We start from the raw sequence: 22,500 nt of genomic DNA, 5'->3' as shown, positions 1-22,500 counted from the left end.
GTAGCGTCCCTTGATTGGACGTCACCTTACAGAGAGAACGTCAATTTTGCGCATGCGTCTCTCTCGTCCTCGCTTTCGGTGAAGTGTCTCAAGCAGTAGAACTCTGTGGTCTCAAGCCGTTTTCACCGGAAGCGAGGACGAGAGACGCATGCGCACAACCAACTTGACGTTCTCTCTCTAATAACTTTTCCGCCGATGACGTCCAATCAAGGGACGCTACTCTTCTGCCAATCTCATTCCCTATATAAACTTGACACTGTGTTGTTGAGCTCATTTTGCTGAGTAATGTTATGTTTAGAATGTACTTGTTGCTTTTCTGGTTGAGTAAGAAATTTCTATTTTTGTGTTGGGTGGGTGCAAAATTCGGTGAAAATTCTCAAAATGGCTGGTAAGGAGAGAGTTAATCTTGATAAATTTCTTTCATAGATTCAATAAGCCGTGATCAAGAAATAATAGATAACGATTGAAATATTATATTTACCGCTTCCTCGTATTCTCTGACCATCCTGAAAAAAAAAAAAACAACAGAAAACAGGAGAGTCAAAGACATATTATGAAACCTGGGTGTTTGAAAAGGCTAGTAATGCAATACCTTTATTCAGCCGAACAATTAATTTGTTCTTACGGTCTACTTGCGGCTATGTGGTCTAGTAGTATGACACTCGCTTTCGGATCGGAAGGTCCTGGTTTCGAGCCTCGCGCTCGGCGAATAGTTGAGTCATTGGAAAAGACTATTTACTCACATTATCTCACCGTACTCAGGTTTAAAATGAGTACCTGGCCGTTAACAGCAGTGTCTTTGTCCGAAAAATTGTAATATCGCTTAACAGGCGGCATGTCCCGTCCTACATGTTAAATGTTGCTGTTGGCCAGGGACCCTTTGTAAAGCGCTTTGAGCACATTTTAGTGGATATTGCGCTATATTTAAAAAAAAAAAAACTGAAATGATTATGGCAACAAAATCAATAAATGTGACCCATGGCCACAAACAGTATTAAGTAGGGGTTGACTAGATACCAATAAGGGATTGTGTAGTTAAGATAACTATAGATATAAAATGTTAGGTTATGTCTAAGAAAATGGTCATCTTCATTTTCCTCAATAAACATTAAAAAACTCATCATGAATCTCATTTTATCTTTTTTTTTAAACGATTATCAAACAATATATTTTGGAGCAGCGTTGCTCAGCAGTAAGGTCGTTGCTTTGTACACGAAAGGTAATGAGTTCGATCACCCGCGGCTGCGCCTTGTGGCCTTGAGCAAATCACCTCGCCCTTGTCCAATTTGCGGCATTGCACTGCGGCTGACGTCTGGGTTATTTCAGTCTACCCTTGGAATAGACCCGAGAGAGAAATTTCCCCTATAGGATGACGAAAGGGAATTTAATTGGGGTTGTTTACATCTAAACCAACCCTAATTCGGACTGCTTTGAGACGATAGGGCAAAGTCATGGAGATAAAGATAAAAGGAGTAAATCTGACTCATGAATGAACAATACAAAACAAACGACGTTTCGGCGCTTGACCTTTTTCAAGTAAATACAGAATAATATATATATATATATATATATATATATATATATATATATACTTATATTAGATTGTCATTCATAATAATATAGGCGAAAATTTGTCATTGTCTGTGTGTGTGTGTGTGTGTGTGTGTGTGTGTGTGCAATGGAACACACACACATATTATACAAACACATTTACAAATGTCCGCCTAAATTATTATTATGACAATCTAATATAGATATATATGTATCCTGTGTTTACTTGATAAAGGCCAAGGGCCGAAACATCGTTTGTTTTGTGTTGTTCATTCAAGAGTCAGATTTACTTCCTTTATCTTTATCTCCATTTTATCGACTCATTTAGGCACCTCTATTTATTAGGGCAAAGTCAAAATGACAGGCAATATAATCAAAAAGTGTTGTTGTTTTTTTTATAAAATTAAAAAAAAATTCTTTGGTATGATGCTCAAATACACTCACCATGCAGGCATTTTGGCGTGACCGTGCTGCTTCTTAATCACTGTATGGAGAGAATAATATTTAGAATTTGAAGAGTATTGACGATGTTATTTTTAAAAAATCTATAGATAGAATGAAGTTGACGTCACTCGGGTCTTTGTTATTGTTTTTTTTTTTTTTTTTTTTTTTTTTTTTTTTGCCATCCGCGTTCATGACTAATTTTCACTAATCGGGATGAGACCAGACTATAAACGTTTAAGGTTACACATAATTTTGTGTTTTGGTCCGTTATACTTCCGGATGGCAATGTTGTGAGCTTCTTTGACGAGCGCATACTATCTATAAACAATACAATTGTAATAGTGTAATGGTGTAATGGTAGCACGTCTGATCTGACCGACAGTCAGAAGGTCTCAGGTTCGATCCCCAGTCGAGGTTGACTGATATTTTGGGATGTTTTTTTTTCCTTTCTTGCTTTGTCTGGCACCTTTCATACACACTTGTTCAAAACAAGACTATAAATATGCGTTTTATTGAGTAATATATTTATGTACATTGTGTATATGGATGTGTGTGTGTGTGTATGTGTGTGTGTGTGTGTGTTTGTGTTTAACTGGATGCGTGTGAGCTTTCGTATTTCCGAATCTGAAGTGTGTAAAGTTTTTTACCAATGGTCAATGTGAAGCGCTTCAAATCTTCGGCATAAGCGCTATATAAATATATATTTATTATTATTATTATTCGTGTCCATGGAAAAACTGTTGTGGATATTAAAGTCACACTAATATATTATAAAATTTACCTTTGAATTGTGAACTGTTTGAATTACTTTCTGGGTTGTTTTGATTGGTGTCCTCATTTACAGTCCGGGTCATTTGACTCATTTCAATAGCACTCTCCTGTGAATAAAAACAATAATAACAATTCAATAACAATATGACAATTGGATTCAGTTGTCTGATGTCACGCGCCCGGCAACGGCGGCCATCTTGGTTCTAAACAAAGAAAATCATTACTTTTGATTCTTCATGCTGGCTAGAACTGTTAATTCCCTTTTCATATCCCTTGTGATCAGAATGTGTAAAAGTCAAAACATGATCAAATTGATGGGTTTTTTTTCCTCTGGATACGCGTTTAAGCTCGCCGGGGAAATATTTCATACGGGCGTCCGCCATTGTTCCTATAGTTTAGAGCCAGTGTTACTAAGTTACCATACGTCATTAGGAAGGAAGTGACCTTACGACTGTTGAAGAGTATTCGCAATTAATTATGTCTTCTTATAAAACAATCGATCATTACGTTACAATCGCCATCTCTAGAACAAAATTGACGTCACTCGGGTTTTTGTTATTTTTTTTAGCCAGTCTTTTTTATAAGTAGTTCTACTAAATTCCAGCAAACAGACTATAAACATGTATGGTTAGACATTGTTTTGTGTATCGGTACGTCATATCCGGCTGGCGGATGTCAGTTTTTTTAAATAAAGGTAACGCATCACTGGGAATGTCGTATTCAATACGCTTCAACAGTCATGACGTCACTTCCCTCGTAATGACACATGGTAACTTAGTAACTGGCTCTAAACTATCGGAACAATGGCGGACGTCCTTACGAAATATTTCTTCGACGAGCATAAAAGCGTATCCAGAGGGAAAAAAAACCATTATAAATCTGATCGTGTTTTGACTTTTATACATTCTGATCACACGCCATGTGAAAAAGTTCGAGCCAACATGAAGAATAAAAAGAGCCGATTTTCTTCGTTTAGAACCAAGCTGCTCGTTGCTGGGTGGACGTGACATCAGACTATTGAATTCTTTTTTATCTCGTCACTTCCTCGTCCAATTGTAGCCATCGTAAAGTTATTTATAGCCTGACACTGACCAAAAAATGACGTCAAAATGCCAGTCTTTTGCCACAAAATAAAACAAATCATGAGTTGTATTCAATAGTTTAACCAATGAAATAACTTATTTCCTTGAGCTCTACTAACGACAACTCACTAGACGCTACACAAACCTAGAAAAATGACATCAAACTGCCAGTCCTAGATGGTTCTTGTGTCAGGTCGTAACCATCGTTATGTTATAGCCTGACACTGAAACCCAAAAAACTGGCATTTTGACGTCATTATTTGTTTTTTGCACCGCCTAGTAAGTTGTCGTTAGTAGTGCTCATGAAAACAAGTGATCCCATTGGTTTGTTTTCTTTTGTGGCCACAGACTGGCATTTGGACGCCATTTTTTGGTCAGTGTCAGACTATAAGTTAACGATGGCTACGGTCCGACCCTCCAAACAAAAATAGAATCTAGGCTAACCTCATCATCTTACCTTTGAGTTCTTGCTTTCTTTGTCAGTTGTCAATTTTATCTCCCGATTTCTATTCATTTCAGTTTCCACTTTCCCATCAACGTCATCCTCATTATTGTCTTGGTTTGGGCTTGGATCTGATGTCATATCTTGGGTCTGATCTTTTGGGGATGGTTGCTGTGGACACGCAAAAAAAAGATAATACACACTATTATGCGGACACACAAAAGAAGAAAGTAGACAAAATAAGCCCAGAAATTAGTTTGGTAGATTTTCTTAGAGACCTTATGACATGTATTCTCAGAACCAATGCAACATCCATGCGGTTGAAAGGCTCGACACACGAACGACAGCCTTACTCTATAAAGAAATAATAATAATCAACAGGAGCATACTAAACAAATTGAGCTTTTATATAGCGCAATATCCACTAAATGTACTCAAAGCGCTTTACAATGGGTCCCTGGTCAACAGCAATATTTAACATGTAGGACAAGACATGATGCCTGTTATGCGATATTACAATTTTTCGGACAAAGACAACGCTGTTAACGGCCAGGTAATCATTTTACACCTGAATATGGTGAGAGAATATGAATAAACAGCCTTATCCAAGGACTCAACTATCCGGTCCGAAAGCGAGTGTCATACCACTAGACAACACAGCCGCACAGTACTAAACAAAAAAATAGAATTCCTTAAACGACCAAACAAAAGATTCAAAGTGAATAAAATCATTATAAAAAAATAACACATGTACAAAACAAACACACACACACATGCACACACTCACACACACTCACTCACACACACACACACACACACTCGAGTGCACGCCTGTACACATATACGCAAACTCAACACATGTGTGACGACTCGTATCCAAAAATGTGAAAGTAAAATCTAATTTTAGGTTGTAAACATTGGCATAGTCATAGGCATGCATTAATTTCCAAACAAAATCGATTATTTATAATCGATAAGAGGAATCGAATATTGGATCGGTTTGTTTGAATTTGGGCAGGTCAAAACAAATCCATGAAAATCTGATTAGCATACATTCAATATATCATGCTCATCTATTTTGGGTCTCGTTATATTCTTTGCGCTGGCTGCAAATCTCATATTAGGGGCAGCGTGGCTCAGCGGTACGGTCTTTGCTTCGTACCCAAATGGTAACGAGATCAAACACTGGCCGCTGCGTTGTGTAGCCTTGAGCAAGTCACCTAGCCCTAGCTCACTTTGCGGCGCTGCACTGCGGCTGACGCCTGGGTTATTCCAGTCTTCCCTTGGAATAGGCCCTAAAGACAAATTACCCCTTGGTGATGAATAAAGGGAATTTTATTTTTATTTATTTTTTCTATAAGTGAGTTAGGATAGTCTTCCATGTTGATCTGTGACGAGAAAAATGATTGAATCCTAAGTAACCAATTACGTTTTGAAAGTTAAGACAGAGCAAACAAATATGGCGATTTAGTTTTATGTTTAAAGTTTGTCACATATCGCAGAGACAAATTGCTTTTCTCAAAACGATGTCAAATTGCTTTTCTCAAAACGATGTATTGTTTTGCTCTCGCTAAAATCTGTGTTTAATAATCTCTGAATAAGATATCCCTTAATTAATTTGATTTTAACACGTTTAATCTTGAAAGAACCGAAATGTACCCGAAAGACAAAAGAAAAGATTGAAGTTTCAGTCGCCATTCTGTCAATATACACCGATGCTCTCGAATAATTACAAGTTGATCAGAGAAAAGTAAATTTATTGCACTTATGATGTTTTTCGATAATTGGTATTTTTTCGCATTATCTTGTATGGAGTGGTATAACAAACAACACATTTTATGAAACAAGGTGGTTAATTCAATTTGAAGTACGGACTATGGATAAAAATAAATACTGTGTATAGATAGTATGCGCTTGGCTAAGAAGGGGGAATCAAGCGTAGCCATCGTTATATTTATAGCCCGACACTGAAACCCAAGAGGACTGGCAGTTTTGACGTCATGCTTTGGTTTTTACACCGTCTAGTGAGTTGTCGTTAGTAGAGCTCATGGAAACAAGTGATATCATTTGTTGAACTATTGAATACAACTCACGATTTGTTTTCTTTTGTGGCCAAAGACTGGCATTTTGACGTTATTTTTTAGTTAATGTCAGGCACGAAGGCCACGGTCAGGCTATAGATAGTTCAAAGATGACGTCAGTCTGGTCTTTGTTATTGTTTTTTTTGCCATCCGCTTTTATGAGTAGTTCTCACTAAACTGTATTAACCAGACTATAAACGTTCATGGATACACATAATTTTGTGTGTTGGTCTATTATACTTCCGGATGGCAATGTTGTGAACCTCTTAGCCAAGCGCATACTATCTATAAGTTAACGATGGTTACGAATAAAGTCTGCATTCCTTTACATAAAAGAAACAACAAAGTTTCTCTCGCTCACCGTGTTTTGTTGCTGATGCTGTTTTGAGTGTGTGTCGATTAGTACATCCGGGTAATGCTCCAAGTCGATGAACTCCTCATGAATCTGATATGGTCGGATGGGCATCGTAGCTGCAGCTGTTGCTCTTGCGTCGTAAAAATCTTGCGTTCCCAAGGGAGTAACCATCCTGTAGTGCTGAGTGGCCAAGGAGATAGGGACCAGCACGTGTCCATTGGATTTGGTCTGGTTTGAATACAAATGTGGTTGGGGTGACGTCTGGTTGTGATTTCGACGTGGGGATGATTGGGGGTGAAAGGGTGACCCGTTGAGGGATGTGTCACCTTTGACCCCGTAGAAAGATGACCTTGACCCATTGACGTCGTAGACTGTTGAGCTGTTTCGAGGGGAGTTTGGTGATAAAATTCTTGGTCTGGAATAATTATAAGAAGATTTTAATCTAAGGCTTGTATTCTTTTGTTATAATTATAAAATCTCTTGATTGGTTATTCTATGACTTCATCTAAGATTTCAGTATGAAAATTAGGTAAACATGTTTGAATAGAAACTTTATTAATTAACCAGTACATTTTTAACCAATCAAAACATGGAATTTGTGACATACCCTCACATGTGCTCGGACAAACATAGTTGCTTGTTTATAATGACTGATCATTGTTATTGTTTTTATACCGCCAAATGGGTGACTAGTTATCACACGATTTTCTCGATCAGATAATAAACGTTTAAATTTACATATAGTTTTCTGTGTTAGTTCTACTGATCAAGCGGTTGAACCGTGGATATTTTACTTAAACACATACCATCGATAGTAAAAACCTGTGTAATTTGCTGTGTCTACCAATCACTGCCATTGTTTACATTATGACGATTGTCCGAGAGGCGTGGTTATCTACCTGTCCATTGGTCTTTGACAAGCGTGAACTAGCTTGTAGGTCTGAAAACCCAGTTTTTGGGGGGCTTATTGATGCTATGGAAATACTCTCAAACCAACTCAATATAACGTTAATTACAACAATGTTAAATCAATCCCATAATTGCGTTCGGTTATCAGACCTGCAAATCTTAAATACATTGCATGTGGACAGAATGTGGTATTCGATATAAATTGCAACAATAAATTTACGACAGAGAGAGATAGAGAGAGAGAGAGAGAGAGAAAGAGAGAGAGAGAGAGAGAGATAGAGAGAGAGAGAGAATGAGAGAGAGAGAGAGAGAGAGAGAGAGAGAGAGAGAGAGAGATAGCAAGGGCACAGCTTCTGGGTGGTGTAATGAAGACGATACTTAAATTGAAGACCTTTAGAAATAATAAACACAGCACAGTGACAGTGAGATTGGCCAAAAAAAAAATATAATTCAAATACCAATCGTTTCAAATGCCGCCGCCGCTCCCCCCCCCCCCCCCACCCCCTATAGGGAATGAGATTAGCGAAAGCAGCGTCCCTTGATTGGACGTCACCCATAGTCTGTGACGTCACCGGCGGAAAAGTTATTAGAGAGAGAACGTCATGTTGGTTGTGCGCATGCGTCTCTCGTCCTCGCTTCCGGTGAAAGGGGTTTGAGACACTTCAAAACCAAATTGACGTTCTCTCTGTAAGGTGATGTCCAATCAAGGGACGCTACTCTTCCGCTAATCTCACTCCCTATATTAGTTTTTTTTTAAAACATATCTGACACCTTTAAATTTAAAGACTTCGTATTAAAGTCTCATATTTAAGAATTCGCGGGAATCAGACATTAATTTGTTGACGCTGTGGTCATTCTCAATGTATCGATAATCGGATTTTTAAAAATTATTTTGTAAAAAGAACAATTTATAGTTTTTGACAGAACGCAACAAGTGGATTGCTAAATAAATAGATGTGACCCTTCGCTTCAAAACGGTATTAAGTCGGGAAGGTTAAGATGTTGAAAATTGAATTTATAGACAGAAATATCAGACTTGTGTTGAGTTTGTATGTTTTATCGAGGAGAATGGATACCATATTTTAGGGTGCTAATGCCAACAATTTTTTTTGACCAGTTTAACATTTTTAAGCATATGATTCGTTCCGACATAATACCGTTTTGAGACGATGGGTCACAAATATGAAATGAAAATATGTCATCATCAAAATTACCTGTAACCCCCTATCCGAGTGCTTTGATCCAGAGGGTTGTCACCCTCACCGACAGCCGGGGTCAAGGCAGGGGGTGGGTAGAATGGCCAGTCCAACACCCCATTGGCCCTTCTCTTCTCACTCTTCCGACGCTTGTCCTCGAGTCGCCTGTTGGACACAAAGGATTAACTTTCTCCTTACTCAGCCATTGTCAGAATTTTTCATGAAACTTCACACCCACCCAACACAAAAATAGATTTTTGTTTCGACTCAAACAGAAAAGGAACAAGTACATTCTATAGATAGTTCGAAGATGACGTCACTCACGTCTTTGTTATTGTTTTTTGCCATCCGCGTTTATGAGTAATACTCACTGAACTGTGTTAACCAGACGAAAAAAGTTTATGGATACACACAGTTTTGTGTGTTGGTCCATTATACTTCCGGATTGCAATGTTATGAGCTTCTTAGCCAAGCGCATACTATCTATACATAATATTGTCCAGTGTCTAATTTTTATCGCTATAACAAAATATTTTCTTTATAATCTGTGATGTACAAAGGACATCAGAATGAGAAAATTGTTGGTTGCATCCTGACGAATGTGACGATTTTCCTATGGATGGTAAGGAGATGGTTAACCAGTTAACTGCCGGACTCTGGAAAAAATACGTATTTAAAAATTTGGCCAGAAAATTAGCCCTTCTTCAAATATCGATTGATTTGAATAAATGACTCTCATCCTATTCTGGTAATAGTTATCTTTTCTTGATTGATGAACAAATAATAATTACAAAGGCCAACAGAGAACAGCCTGGTATCTGGTGCGGCTATGTGGTCTAGTGGTATGACACTCGCTTTCGGATCGGAAGGTCCTGGGTTCGAGCTTTGTGCTCGGCGCATTTTGAGTCCTTGGAAAAGGTTCTTTACCCACATTCTCTCACCGTACTCAGGTGTAAAATGAGTCGTTAACAGCATTGTCTTTGTCCAAAAAATTGTAATATCGCCTAACAGGCGTAATCTCCCGTCCTACATGTTAAATGTTGCTGTTAACTAGGGACCCCCAAGGCGCTTTGAGCACATTTAGTGGGTATTGCTCTATATAAAGCTAAATTTAATTTAATCTCAGCGTTGTGGCTTTTTGTGTTTAGGCTAGAATCCGATTTTTACATGATATTTGTCCAAGATTCTACCATACAAACTCATGATCTAATGCTGCTTCGAACTGGTGAAAAGCAAAATAAATGATTTTAACTATACCAAAGAGTGTGTAGGGTAACGTAGTTACCAAGAGCTCTCACTTCTCTTGACCGCAATGCTATTATCGCGTGCCAGGCGAGACAGCGAGGTGGGTGTGCTCCGCGTGTATCATGCGCGCTAGGCTTACTGATACAATGAAGAAAATACGAGTAGAAAACGGAAGATGCTTGGCTTCACCAAAAGCGGGAAGTGAGAGCTCTTGGTAACATAACAATCGTTACCTACACGCTCTTTGATTATACTGACCTATGGCAGACACAGCTCCCAAGGACCACGACAACACATAGACACACCCCGACAGCCGTGCAGGCAACGATGACACCAACAAGGTCCGAGTCCACACTCATGACGTCAGACAACACAGTTCAAGACCTATAGGTGGTCACGTCAGCTGAATACAGACGCCGTCATGGTGTTCTGGGAAATAGAGAGAAAAAATGGAATTCCACACATTCAAATCACATAAATGTCCTAGATTTGAAACGGACGGCCGATTGACGAAGCTCAAACATGTGTTTGTCATGTCATCAAAGCTCTGGTTCTACAAACACAAACAAATACTCGATATAGATAGAACGAAGATGATGCCACTCTGGTCTTTGTTATTGTTTTTTGCCATCCGCGTTTATGAGTAAACTCACTGAACTGTATTAACCAGACTATCAACGTTCTATGTTACACAGCGTTTTGTGTGTTGGTCCGCTATACTTCCGGGTGGAATGTTGTGAACTCCTTAGCCAAGGGCATACTATCTATGTGAAACTGAACGAAATAATACATCTGTACTGGATGTGTTGCTAAGTTCCTCATTGGAAATCTTTTGTGTTGAAAGTATGAAGGCTGGTATCAATATTATCTGTAACCTTTAACATTTATATTTTGTAAAATGGACTAAAATGGGAATTTCCCCCGACTGCTGGTTTTCAAACAATGACAAAGAGCCGGATGACGTCAACTTCATTCATTCTATATTATTACATTGAGTCTTGTCCATGAGACATTGAGCCAAGGTTTCGTCTTTGAGACTGGAGCCATGGCATATTTTTCCTGAGATAAAGATAAAGGGAGTAAACCTGACTCATGAATGAACAACACAAAACAAACGACGTTTCGGCCCTTGGCCTTTTTCAAGTAAACACAGAATACTCATTCATGAGTCAGATTTACTCCCTTTATCTTTATCTCCATTATATTGACTCGTGACAATCTAATATAAATATATATATATATATATATATATATATATATATATATATATATATATAAACACACACACTCACACACACATATATATTTATATATAAATATATATATATATATATATATATATATATATATATATATATATATATATATATATATATATATTCTGTGTTTACTTGAAAAAGGCAAAGGGCCGAAACGTCGTTTGTTTTGTGTTGTTTATTCCTGAGTCAGATTTACTCCCTTTTTCTTTATCTCCATTTTATTGACTCATTTAGGCACCTCTATTTATTAGTCATATTTATTCCCACACCATGGGTATTGGCATGTCCAGTGTCCAACTCTGAAAATTCATGTATTTAAAATTTTTGTCAGAATATTCGTCCTTCCAATATTGATCGATTAAAATCAGTCTTATCTTGGCAAAAGCTCTCAAACCTGGGACTTTGTGGAGTTTCGATTGATATTGAAGGACGATTTTTCTGGTTACAATTTTAAATACATGTTTTTTCAGAGTACGGATGTATAGTTATTGGGTTTTAACCTGACGTTACTGTGTTTACTTTTCCACACTGAGAAATGCAAACTAGTATTTATTCAGCTATCTATTGGAAGAAAACACAAAGCGTTTAACACTGATAATCTCTAAATGTATAGCTGTTTGGAAGAAAAGATAAACATAGTTGGCGTCTATCTAGATTTTGAACACATACATTACTTTTATTCACGATAAGAATAATATTGAGTCTTGATTGTAAAATAGAAATCAATGAGAAATATTATTCGACAACAATTGATAACAAAAGTGCACTGTCAGAAACCTGGTTCCAATCTCATTGGAAGTGTAAAACCACCCTTCAGGAGGACATAATACAGACCTTGTGTAATTTATCTTCTGGTTACAAAGTGATGGCATCTTATTTTCAGGTTTAAATATTCTGGTCGTCAAGATAGATCATCCATCCATCCATCCTCCCTCTTTTACAGCCTTTAATTCTAATAGTCTAATACTACACCCTCTACTAAAATGTTTATGCTACGGTATGATCCAATATGAAACCTAGTCTTTATACCTAGTCTTTATTACAGTAGTAACTAACTCCTCCAAAGGTCTGGTTACATAAGCACTTCCATGGATTTTGGAACCAGACAATAGACGCCTAGATATCCACGCCTCTCGGACAGTCTTCATAATGTAAACAATACGATTCAATAGTCTGATGTCACACCGCCTGGCAACGGCGGCCATATTGGTTCTAAACAAATAAACTCATTACTTTTTATTTTTCATGCTGGCTAGAACTTTTCATATGCCTTATGATCAGACTGTGTAAAAGTCAAAACATGATCAAATTTATGGGGGTTTTTTTCCTCTGGATACCCTTTATGCTCGCCGGAGAAATATTTCATACGGGCGTCCGCCATTGTTCCGATAGTTTAGAGCAAGTGTTACTAAGTTACCATGCGTCTTTAGGAAGGAAGTGACGTTACGACTGCTGAAGAGTATTGCAGTGATTAGAAAAAAATAGCGAACTACACAGGTTTTACTATCGATGGCGTGTGTCTAGGTAAAATACCCACTGTTCTACCACTTGATCAATAGAACCGACACAGAAAACTATGTGTAAACTTAAACGTTTATAATATGATCGAGAATATCGTGTGATATCTAGTCACCCATTTGATGGTATAAAAACAAAAAGAATGATCAGAAAGAGGTTGATTTCATTCACGACTTTGTTTATAGATAACCAACAATGTTTGTCCGAGCACGAGTGAAGGTGTGTCACAAATTCCATATTTTGATTGGTCAAAAATCTACTGGTTAATTACAAGGTGTAATGACACGAGCTGTCTGCCCTATTGTCCGGTCTTAACTTAAAAAATCCTAGAGATTTTTGCTACGTTTTTTAAAAATGGAAAAAAAATGTATTAAAAATGAGAATGTGCATAGATAGTTTTATTGAACTTCAATTAACATGTAAAAATGAAAAAAAACATTAGCTTTGATACTACGCCTATAATTTGTCTCAGAAAAATTTAATAAATAGGCATGGGGTAAAAGTAACCCCGGGTAAACTACAGACATAGTCGGTGTTAGGGTTGAGTGAGTTAAAACAGATCGACAGTGAGATGATATCCAGCAGTTATTGTCACAATTTTTTTAATAATAATTTTTACCAGCTAACTGCCGTATTGTGGAAAAACAGATATTTACAAATTTGCCAGAAAACTCGTTCTTTAAATATCGATCGATTTAAATGACCCTGACCTTGGCAAATCTCTCAAACCTGGGACTTCGTGACTATGCAACTTTGCCAAACAACGTATCATTTCTTGTGAAGCCGAAAGTACCACAACTGGAGCATTGACCTATATAATATATATATATATATATATATATATATATATATATATAATATATATATATACATATATATATCTATATATATATATCTCACATCTCATGTAGTTCCATATCTGAAGCAGACGTCGGAGGTCATCTTCCGCCAAGCTGATCTATCTCTTGCCAATTCTATTAAAGCAGCGCCACCTTTCTCAGCTTCATCTGTCCAAGTTCTTATCCCTTTCAAATACGTTATTCTTTGTCTTCCTCTTATTCTTTTTCCATTCATCTTTCCAGTCAAGGCGAGTATTTCCAAACCAGGGTGGCGGATAATGTGTCCTAAAAATTCCATTTGGCGTTTGATGATTTTTGTTATCAGTGATCTTTTTCTGTTTGCCATTTCTAAAATTTCTTCATTTCTTTTCCTTTCCATCCATGACACCCTCATCATTCTTCTGTAAAACCACATTTCCACTGCCTCCAGTCTTTTAACCATGGTCTTGTTTATGGTCCAGCTCTCACAACCATATAGCAGCACAGACAGTACATAGCAATCCAGGACTTTGATTTTTGTTTTCATGCTAATATTCCTGTTTTTCATAATTGTATGCAGCTGGTTGAATGCATTCTTCGCCATACCTATTCTTTTCTTTATTTCACAATCTGATTTTCCATTGGATGTTACATTGAAGCCTAAATATTTGAAACATTCAACTTGTTGTATTGTTTGTCCTCTGCTTGTTATTACACAGGCTGGTGGGTTATTATTTTTAGATACCGTCATACATTCTGTTTTAGATATATTCAGTTCCAGTCCCATATTTTCACTACTCCTGACTACAACATCCAGTAATTCTTGTAGTTCATGTTCAGATTCTGCCAGTAGAACCGTATCATCTGCATACCTCAGATTTGTTACATTCTTTCCTCCAATACACACCCCCTTCTTATGTTCGATATCTCTTAATATCATTTCACTATAGAGGTTGAATAAATCTGGAGACAAAACACACCCCTGCCTAACTCCTCTTCTAATAGGTGTAAAACTGCTTAGTTCGTTGTCAACACGCATTGCTGCTTCTTGTTCCCAGTACAAATTCCGTAATATTCTTAAATCTTTACCATCAATGTCCAAGGATGATAGAATTTTGAATAGTTTTTCGTGTTGTACTTTATCAAAGGCTTTTGAATAGTCGATGAAACACATATACAGATCTTTATTTACTTCAATACATCTTTCCATCAGCATTGATAATGTGAATATTCCATTTCTGGTACCCTTGTCCTCAACAAAACCAAATTGCATCTCCCCAATTTCAGGTCGTATTTTATTTCTTATTCTTAGTAAAATTATCTTCAAAAGAATTTTTGTGAGGTGGCTCATTAGGCTAATAGTTCTGTGTTGTTCACAATCAACTGCCCTTGGCTTTTTTGGTAGTGCTATAAAAATGGATCGTTTCATATCAGTTGGCATTTTTCCTGTGTCATACACTTGATTTAGAAGGTTTGTGATGAATTCAATCCCCCATTCACCCAGGCCAGTCAAGGCTTCAATTGTTATGGCATCAGGTCCTGCAGCTTTTCCATTTTTCATGCTTTTCATGACGTTCCTAACTTCATCTTTCATTATAGAAGGCCCTTCCAGTTCTTTTATCATAGGCATTTCTCCTCGATTATCAAAAAAAAGTTCTTCAATATATTCTGACCATCTGTTTAGAATGCAGTCTTTGTCCATGATGGTGTTTCCACGCTTGTCTTTGATGCATCCACTTTTAGCACCTGATTTAGTTTTGTTTGTCACTTCTTTGATTTTCTGATGGAAGAATTTGCCATTTTTTTCTTTGCAGGACATTATATAGTGACATTGTTCATTTATCCAGTCTTCTTTAGCTTCGTTGCATTTTCTTTTTATCTTCCTGTTCAGAGTCTTGTATTTTTCTTCCTGATTTTTGGCCTTTTTTCTCTCATTCATTAGTTCTAATATCTCTGGAGTAATCCATTTCTTCTTCTGCAACTTAAGTGTGGTTGGAACATTTTCTTCTAATGATGCAGCAACACTGTCTTTAAACTGCTCATATTTCTCTTCTATATCTGTTAGTTCTCCAAGCACTTCAAACTTGTTTCTTACTGATAGTTCAAATTTTTCTTGTATCTTCTGTTCCTCCCGGAGAATGTCTAGTTGGTATTTAGGTTTAGCCTTTGCTCTTTTGCAGATTTTCAATTTAACTCGTATGGGGCATAGCACAGGTATATGATCGCTGTTACAGTCAGCCCCCGGCATAGATTTGGCATACAAAACCGAGTTTCGGAAACGTTTGCTGATGAGTATGTAATCTATTTGGTTTCTCACTCCATCTCCAGGACTTTTCCATGTCCACTTCCTTCTATTGTGGTTTGTTGACCAAGTATTTGTGATTGTCAGATCATGTTGACGGCACCATTGAATAAGACGATCACCTCTGTCATTTTTGTCTCCCAGACCATGTGGGCCCACAATATCTTCTATTCTTTCTCGGCCCACCTTGGCATTAAAATCGCCCATGATGAGTTTTATGTCTGAAGACTTAAACTGATGCATTGCTTTATCTATTTGTTGATAGAAATTTTCCACTTCTTCATCATCGTGACTGGTGGTTGGGGCGTATATTTGTAAAATATCAAAATCAAAAGGTTTTGCTTGTAGTTTGATTGCCATTACTCTGTCTGATATGGGCCAGAATCCTTTGACTGCTCGCGCCGTTTTATTATCTAGTATAATTCCAACTCCCCTTTGGTGTTCTCCTCCTCCTGAGTATATAATTTTACAGTCATCATAATTAAGTTCTCCTGCTCCTTTCCATCTAACTTCTGATAATCCTAAAACATTGATATTCAATCTCTTCATTTCCATAACTACATTTGCTAATTTTCCTTTCTGGTACAGACTTCTTACATTCCATGTTGCTGTTCGTAATGTTTGGTGGTGCACAGTAGCTGGATGACGGTCGAGAGTCACCTGTTCACCTGCATGACTATCTCTACCGGACGAGGCTGTAATCGAGTTGCTCGAAAAACATCCATTGACGTCGTTGACTAGATTCGCTTGGACGGACATCATGACGATCTTGGGATGATATATATATATATATATTATTTTAATATTTCCCACAATATTGGAGTCAGTCTACATCGATGTTTCAGGCCTTTTCAGCCATCGTTTGGACTGTGTGTTACATGACTTTGGCTTGGTGTGTGTTGTTGCTTGTAACTCATGTGACACACAGTCCTGACGATGGCTGAAAAGGCCTGATACATCGATGTAGATTGACTCCAACATTGCGGTAAATATTACATACAATAATAATTCGCTCCATTGCTACATGTCGAGCACTATTCGTACCATATTTGTATCCAACACGATTCAATATATATATATATATATATATATATATATATATATATATATATATATATATATATATATATATATATATATATATAACACAATATCCGCAAAACGTGCTCAAAGTCCAACAACACTTAACCTGTACGACGAGATATGACGCCTGTTTAGCGACTTTGCATTTTCCCCCCGACAGGGACACAGCTGTTAACGACCAGGTACTCATTTTACACCTGAGTATGGTGACAGAATGTAAGTAAATATATAGCTTTTCCCCATGACTCAACTATGCGCCGCCGCTCAGAACGGGACTCGAACCCAAGACCGTCCGGTCCAACGGCAAGTCTCATACAATACCACATAGCCGCTCATGCATTACTGCGGGTATTGAATATCATACAACAGTGAGTTCATTAACTATACACTACCAATAATGTTATTTTAACTATTTTATTTAGGCGATAGCACTTACAGCCACCAGTAATCAAATCAAAAAATATCAATGATGTAAAACTGAAGCATTGCCATTACCTGTTCCAATGATTGATCAGAGATCAATAAAGAATCATTGATTTGTTTTATGTTATAAATGGCGCCGTAATGTTACCTGAGTAGTCGCGAATTTCCGTGAACAGGTAATACAGATAGGAATGACGTTATAACATTTGATTGGTTTATATTCCAATGTTAAAAACAGGTACAAGATTAGAAGTTTGTTACAGGATCCTGAATGTTTTTATAACATCTGTGTATTAAGCTAGAACAGAAGTTTCTTTTCATATACTATTGGCTCGAAATTGTTTGTAACGAGTCAGTGAATTTATAATTTATAAAACGTGATCAAAACTTCAATTTAAAAAATTGAGATTTTTTTTGGGTCAAAGACAACGCTGTTAACTGCTAGGTACTCATTTTACACCTGAGTACGGTGAGAGAATATGAGTAAAGAGTCTTTTCCGAGGACTTAACTATGCGCCGAGCGAGGCTCAAACCCATGACCTTCCGATCCGAAAGCGAGTATCATACGAAAAGACCACATAGCCCAGTGGAGGTGAACTGTTTGCATTTTTTTTTTTGGATGGTATTTTTTGTCTTGCTTTGTCGGACACCTTTCATACACACCTGTCCAGTTCTTCATCTTACACTGGTGCCTGCTCCTTAATTTATTAATTTGATATTTTGAAGAAATCAAAATTGTGTCAGAGAGATATTGAGCGTAAAAAATATCGTCAATGATATGAAACGTCGGTTAAATTCACGTTTCTATTTTAGTGGAATCCTATTTAGTTTTATAAAGTGCATAAAGCCAAAAGTCCTTATTTCAAATCGTTTTAACTGAATATTCACATTTTTGCATCCGCTTAATGCCAACATATTGCTATCTACAGGGTGTCCGTAAAGTCTGGACACAGTAAAGTTAAATATTTTTCAAAATAGTATTCAAAATTATTAATACAATGTGTCCAGACTTTACGAATACCCTGTAGTGTTATGCAGTTGATCACAACAAATAGACCATTTGCTCTTAAACATTGGCAGTTTGAATTGAATATATAAGTGATACTTTATCAACAAGAATAAATGCAAATATAGTTTAAAATCATCTCAACGATTTATTTATACCAAATAAATATTATGGTCCTGTTCAGATAAAAAAAGGTACTAAAATGATTGTCTTGAGTAGATTTATACTATGTAAAGCCTGTCATTTCAATACAAGTACTTGTTATCAAATTGTAGATAATACGGAAAGGTAGGAATGATGAAAAATATTTGAACAGATCAAAATTGAAAAGTTTGTTGACATGCATTTAAAAACTGATAAAAGAATGGTATTTGTATAAAACTTAAATTATACCCTCGATATTTGTCTATGAGATCAGATGAGATTATCTTGTCACAGCTATAAGTTAAAATGCTTCATGATCAAAGATTGATTTAGCATAAAACATGATTTTGGTGCCTTTTTCGTTTATCTACAGTACAACTATTATTGTAATATTTCAAAATCTTCAAATCTACAATTTTACTTTTGTCATTGTCGTTGACGACGTTATCATCATTATCATTGTCTACTGCTTTATTTATTGTTATTCACATTTCATTTTTATTTTCATGTATCTTAATAAAGTTAGATCTACAAGGACGGGACATGACGCCGATATGAGACGATATTACAAAAAATATTTTCGGTCAAAGACAACGTTGTTAACTGCCAGGTACTCGCTCGCTGTAAAATTACCCCAACAAGTATTGGCCTTTTTATACTTCCCCATACAAAAGTTGTCTTCTTCCATCAAGCAGGATTGCAGTTTGAAATAGGTTCCGGGTGCTCGGCCCTCTTTCCATTAAGACTTACACCAATGCCAGCTTACAGGTCAATGCCCAGGTTCAATTTAATTTGCCAAAACTCGAGAGGCGGATACGAATCAACAGACATGACTGTTGTATCATACATTAAGTTCATGGAATTCCGTGTATAAATAACCATGATATAAGTTCCCTCTACAATGGTATCTTAACAAACGAGTGGAATGACTGATAACAATGAACAAGTCAACGTTGGGGACTCTCCTAACAGTCAGTGACAAAAAGATTTTTCTCACTTTGACCAGAAGAAGAAGGATAAGGAGGAGGAGGAGGAGGAGGAGGAGGAGGAGGAGAGGAGGAGGAGGAGGAGGAGGAGGAGAGGAGGAGAAGAAGAAGAAGAAGAAGAAGAAGAAGAAGAAGAAGAAGAAGAAGAAGAAGAAGAAGAAGAAGAAGAAGAAGAAGAAGAAGAAGAAGATGAAGAAGAAGAAGAAGAAGAAGAAGAAGAAGAAGAAGAAGAAGAAGAAGAAGAAGAAGAAGAAGAAGAAGAAGAAGAAGAAGAAGAAGAAGAAGAAGAAGAATTTTTTTTAACTCATCTTTAGACTGATCACAATGACCCGTAACATATTTTTTTTATCTTAAACCCAAGACCTCTTTGAATTGGTGTAGACTTGTCAGAAAGCATTAAACGTATCGGGTGAGTGGTTGAGTGGTTAAGGCATTACATTGTGACCCGGAAAGTCCCGGGTTTGAGCCCCGCTTCAGGCAATTTCGTTTATTTCCTTGGGCAAGAGTATTTTCCCCAAATTTGTTCACTTGGACAACATGGGTGATTCCTGTTGACATCAGACATCTTGTTTGATGAATTGTCTATATTCCTTCTTGGAATGCATAGGCGACGATATCGTATGATGTCGTGACGGAAGGCATACTTTTTTTTAAATAAGATAAACGTATCTCAAGTACGGCGAGAGTTCATGCAAATCGAATGACGATTTCCACATCTAGATCAAACATGCAACTCAAATGGATTCAATAGTCTGATGTCACGTCGCCCAGCAACTGCAGCCATCTTGGTTCTAAACAAAGAAAATCTGTACTTTGTATTCTTCATGCTGGCTAGAACTTTTCATATGTCTTGTGATCAGAATGTGTAAAAGTCAGTAAAAAGTCAAAACATGATCGGATTTATAATGTTTTTTTCCTCTGGATACGCTTTTATGCTCGTCGGAGAAATATTTCATAAGGGCGTCCGCCATTGTTCCGATAGTTTAGAGCCAGTGTTACTAAATTACCATGCGCCATTACGAGGGAAGTGACGTTACGACTGTTGAGGCGTATTCCTACTATCATTCCTATTTTAGACTATGGAAATACCTACCACGTGAGGCAGTGGGTTTTGACATCACCGATCTGTTTCAATAGTTGATATTATCACATTGTAACATTGTACCCAGTGACATCCTCACGCACCAAAGCTGAAAATTTGACACCTTCATTAATTTGTTTTTATAGAAATGAAAATTGGCTTTATTCACCCCCATGGGAAATTTGTCTTAAGGGTCTATTCCGAGGGCGGACTGGAATAATCCAGGCGTCAGCCGCACGATGACCCTCTCTCTCTCTCTCTCTCTCTCTCTATCTCTCTCTCCCTCTCTCTTTCTCTCTCTCTGTCTATCTATCTATCTATCTATCTATCTATCTATCTCGCTCTCTCTCTCTCTCTCTCAATCTATCTATCTGTCTATCTACCATTCTATATATCTATCTATCTTTCTCACACACTTTCCATCTCTCTCGCTCTATCTCTATCTCTCTCTCTCTCTTTCTCTGTCTATCTATCTATTTATCTATCTATCTCGCTCTCTCTCTCTCAATCTATCTATCTATCTATCTATCTACCATTCTATATATCTATCTCTCTCACACACTTTCCATCTCTCTCTCTATCTCTCTCTCCCTCTCTCTCTCTCTCTCTCTCTCACTCTCTCTCATTCTCAAAAAAGGCATTTATTCTACTCAATAACGACGAGAGTCAATCTTGAAGTTGAATCTTTATAATCAGGTTCACCCCGGCATAATACCGTTTTGAGACGAGTGTGTGAACACATTTGAAATTAACATAACTTTTCTAACTATAATATGGAAAGGCCATCTGTCGGTGTATGGCATAGTATTATTGATAAAGCTCCAGTGAAGAGGTATAAATAGCACTGTCACTTTTGACAGCATCGTGGTCACCAAAACAAAGTCACGGGCGATACATCAACAAGTTTATCGCTAGGATGATATCACTACAAGAATACAGCCAGGGCGTTCTTAGAATGTATTTATCAGTACGACGTCATGGCCAACCAAACCCCAATAGGTAGATTGCGCTTGGCCAAGGAGTTCACAACATTGCCATCCGGAAGTATAACGGACCAACACACAAACTCTGTGTAACCATGAACTTTTATAGTCTGGTTAATACAGTTTAGTGGGAACAACTCACAAACGCGAATGGCAAAAACAATAACAAAGGCCTGAGTGACGTCATCTGCATACTATATACAGGGTTCAACTGTGGCCTTCGTAAAGTTATGGCCTGATACTGACCAAAAAATGACTTCAAAATGCCAGTCTTTTGCCACAAAAGAAAACAAATCGTGAGTTGTATTCAATAGTTCAACCAATGAAATAACTTGTTTCCTTGAGCTCTACTAACGACAACTCACCAGGCGGTGCAAAAACCATTTAATGACATCAAACTGCCAGTCCTTTTGGATTTCAGTATCAGGCTATAACATAATGATGGCTAGGGTTCAACAGTCGTGACGTCACTTCCTTCGTAATGACGCATAGTGACTTAGTAACTGGTTCTAAAATATCGGAACAATATCGGAACACCATTATGAAATACTTCTCCGACGAGCATAAAAGTGTATCCAGTTGAGAAAAACAATATAATTCTTATCATGTTTTGATTTTTTTTTTTAATTCCGATCACACGACATGTAAAAAAGTTCTAGCCAGCATAAAAAAATAAAAATTACCGATTTTCTAAGTTTGGAACCAAGCTGCTCGTTGCTGGGCGGACGTGAGATCGGACTATTGAATCCTATTGCGTACTTAAGACATGGATTGAACAAGCCCCGTTAGTCACATTATAGATAATGACATTCAGCATATCA

The 22,500-nt window shown here is 37.3% G+C and overlaps 1 protein-coding gene across 1 annotated transcript in view; it reads right to left on the bottom strand.

The window, feature by feature from the left end:
* Window positions 1-22,500, bottom strand: part of LOC144973615 (uncharacterized) — a 31,895-nt gene that overhangs the window by 6,127 nt on the left and 3,268 nt on the right. The window contains exons 2-8 of the mRNA XM_078916273.1: window positions 10,335-10,505; window positions 8,850-8,996; window positions 6,733-7,141; window positions 4,306-4,461; window positions 2,777-2,873; window positions 1,996-2,035; window positions 482-506 (exon numbers count right to left, since the gene is read on the bottom strand). Of these exons, the coding sequence (XP_078772399.1) occupies window positions 482-506; window positions 1,996-2,035; window positions 2,777-2,873; window positions 4,306-4,461; window positions 6,733-7,141; window positions 8,850-8,996; window positions 10,335-10,435 (975 nt within the window). The 5' untranslated portion in view covers window positions 10,436-10,505. The remainder of the gene's footprint in view (window positions 1-481; window positions 507-1,995; window positions 2,036-2,776; window positions 2,874-4,305; window positions 4,462-6,732; window positions 7,142-8,849; window positions 8,997-10,334; window positions 10,506-22,500) is intronic.

This window comes from Berghia stephanieae, chromosome 5, assembly GCF_034508935.2.
Source record: "Berghia stephanieae isolate SIO BIC M18660-M18661 chromosome 5, UCSD_Bste_1.3, whole genome shotgun sequence".
Lineage (NCBI taxonomy): Eukaryota > Metazoa > Mollusca > Gastropoda > Nudibranchia > Aeolidiidae > Berghia > Berghia stephanieae.
The sequence above is the reverse complement of the archived record's forward strand: the minus strand, read 5'-3'. Positions and strand labels throughout refer to the sequence as shown.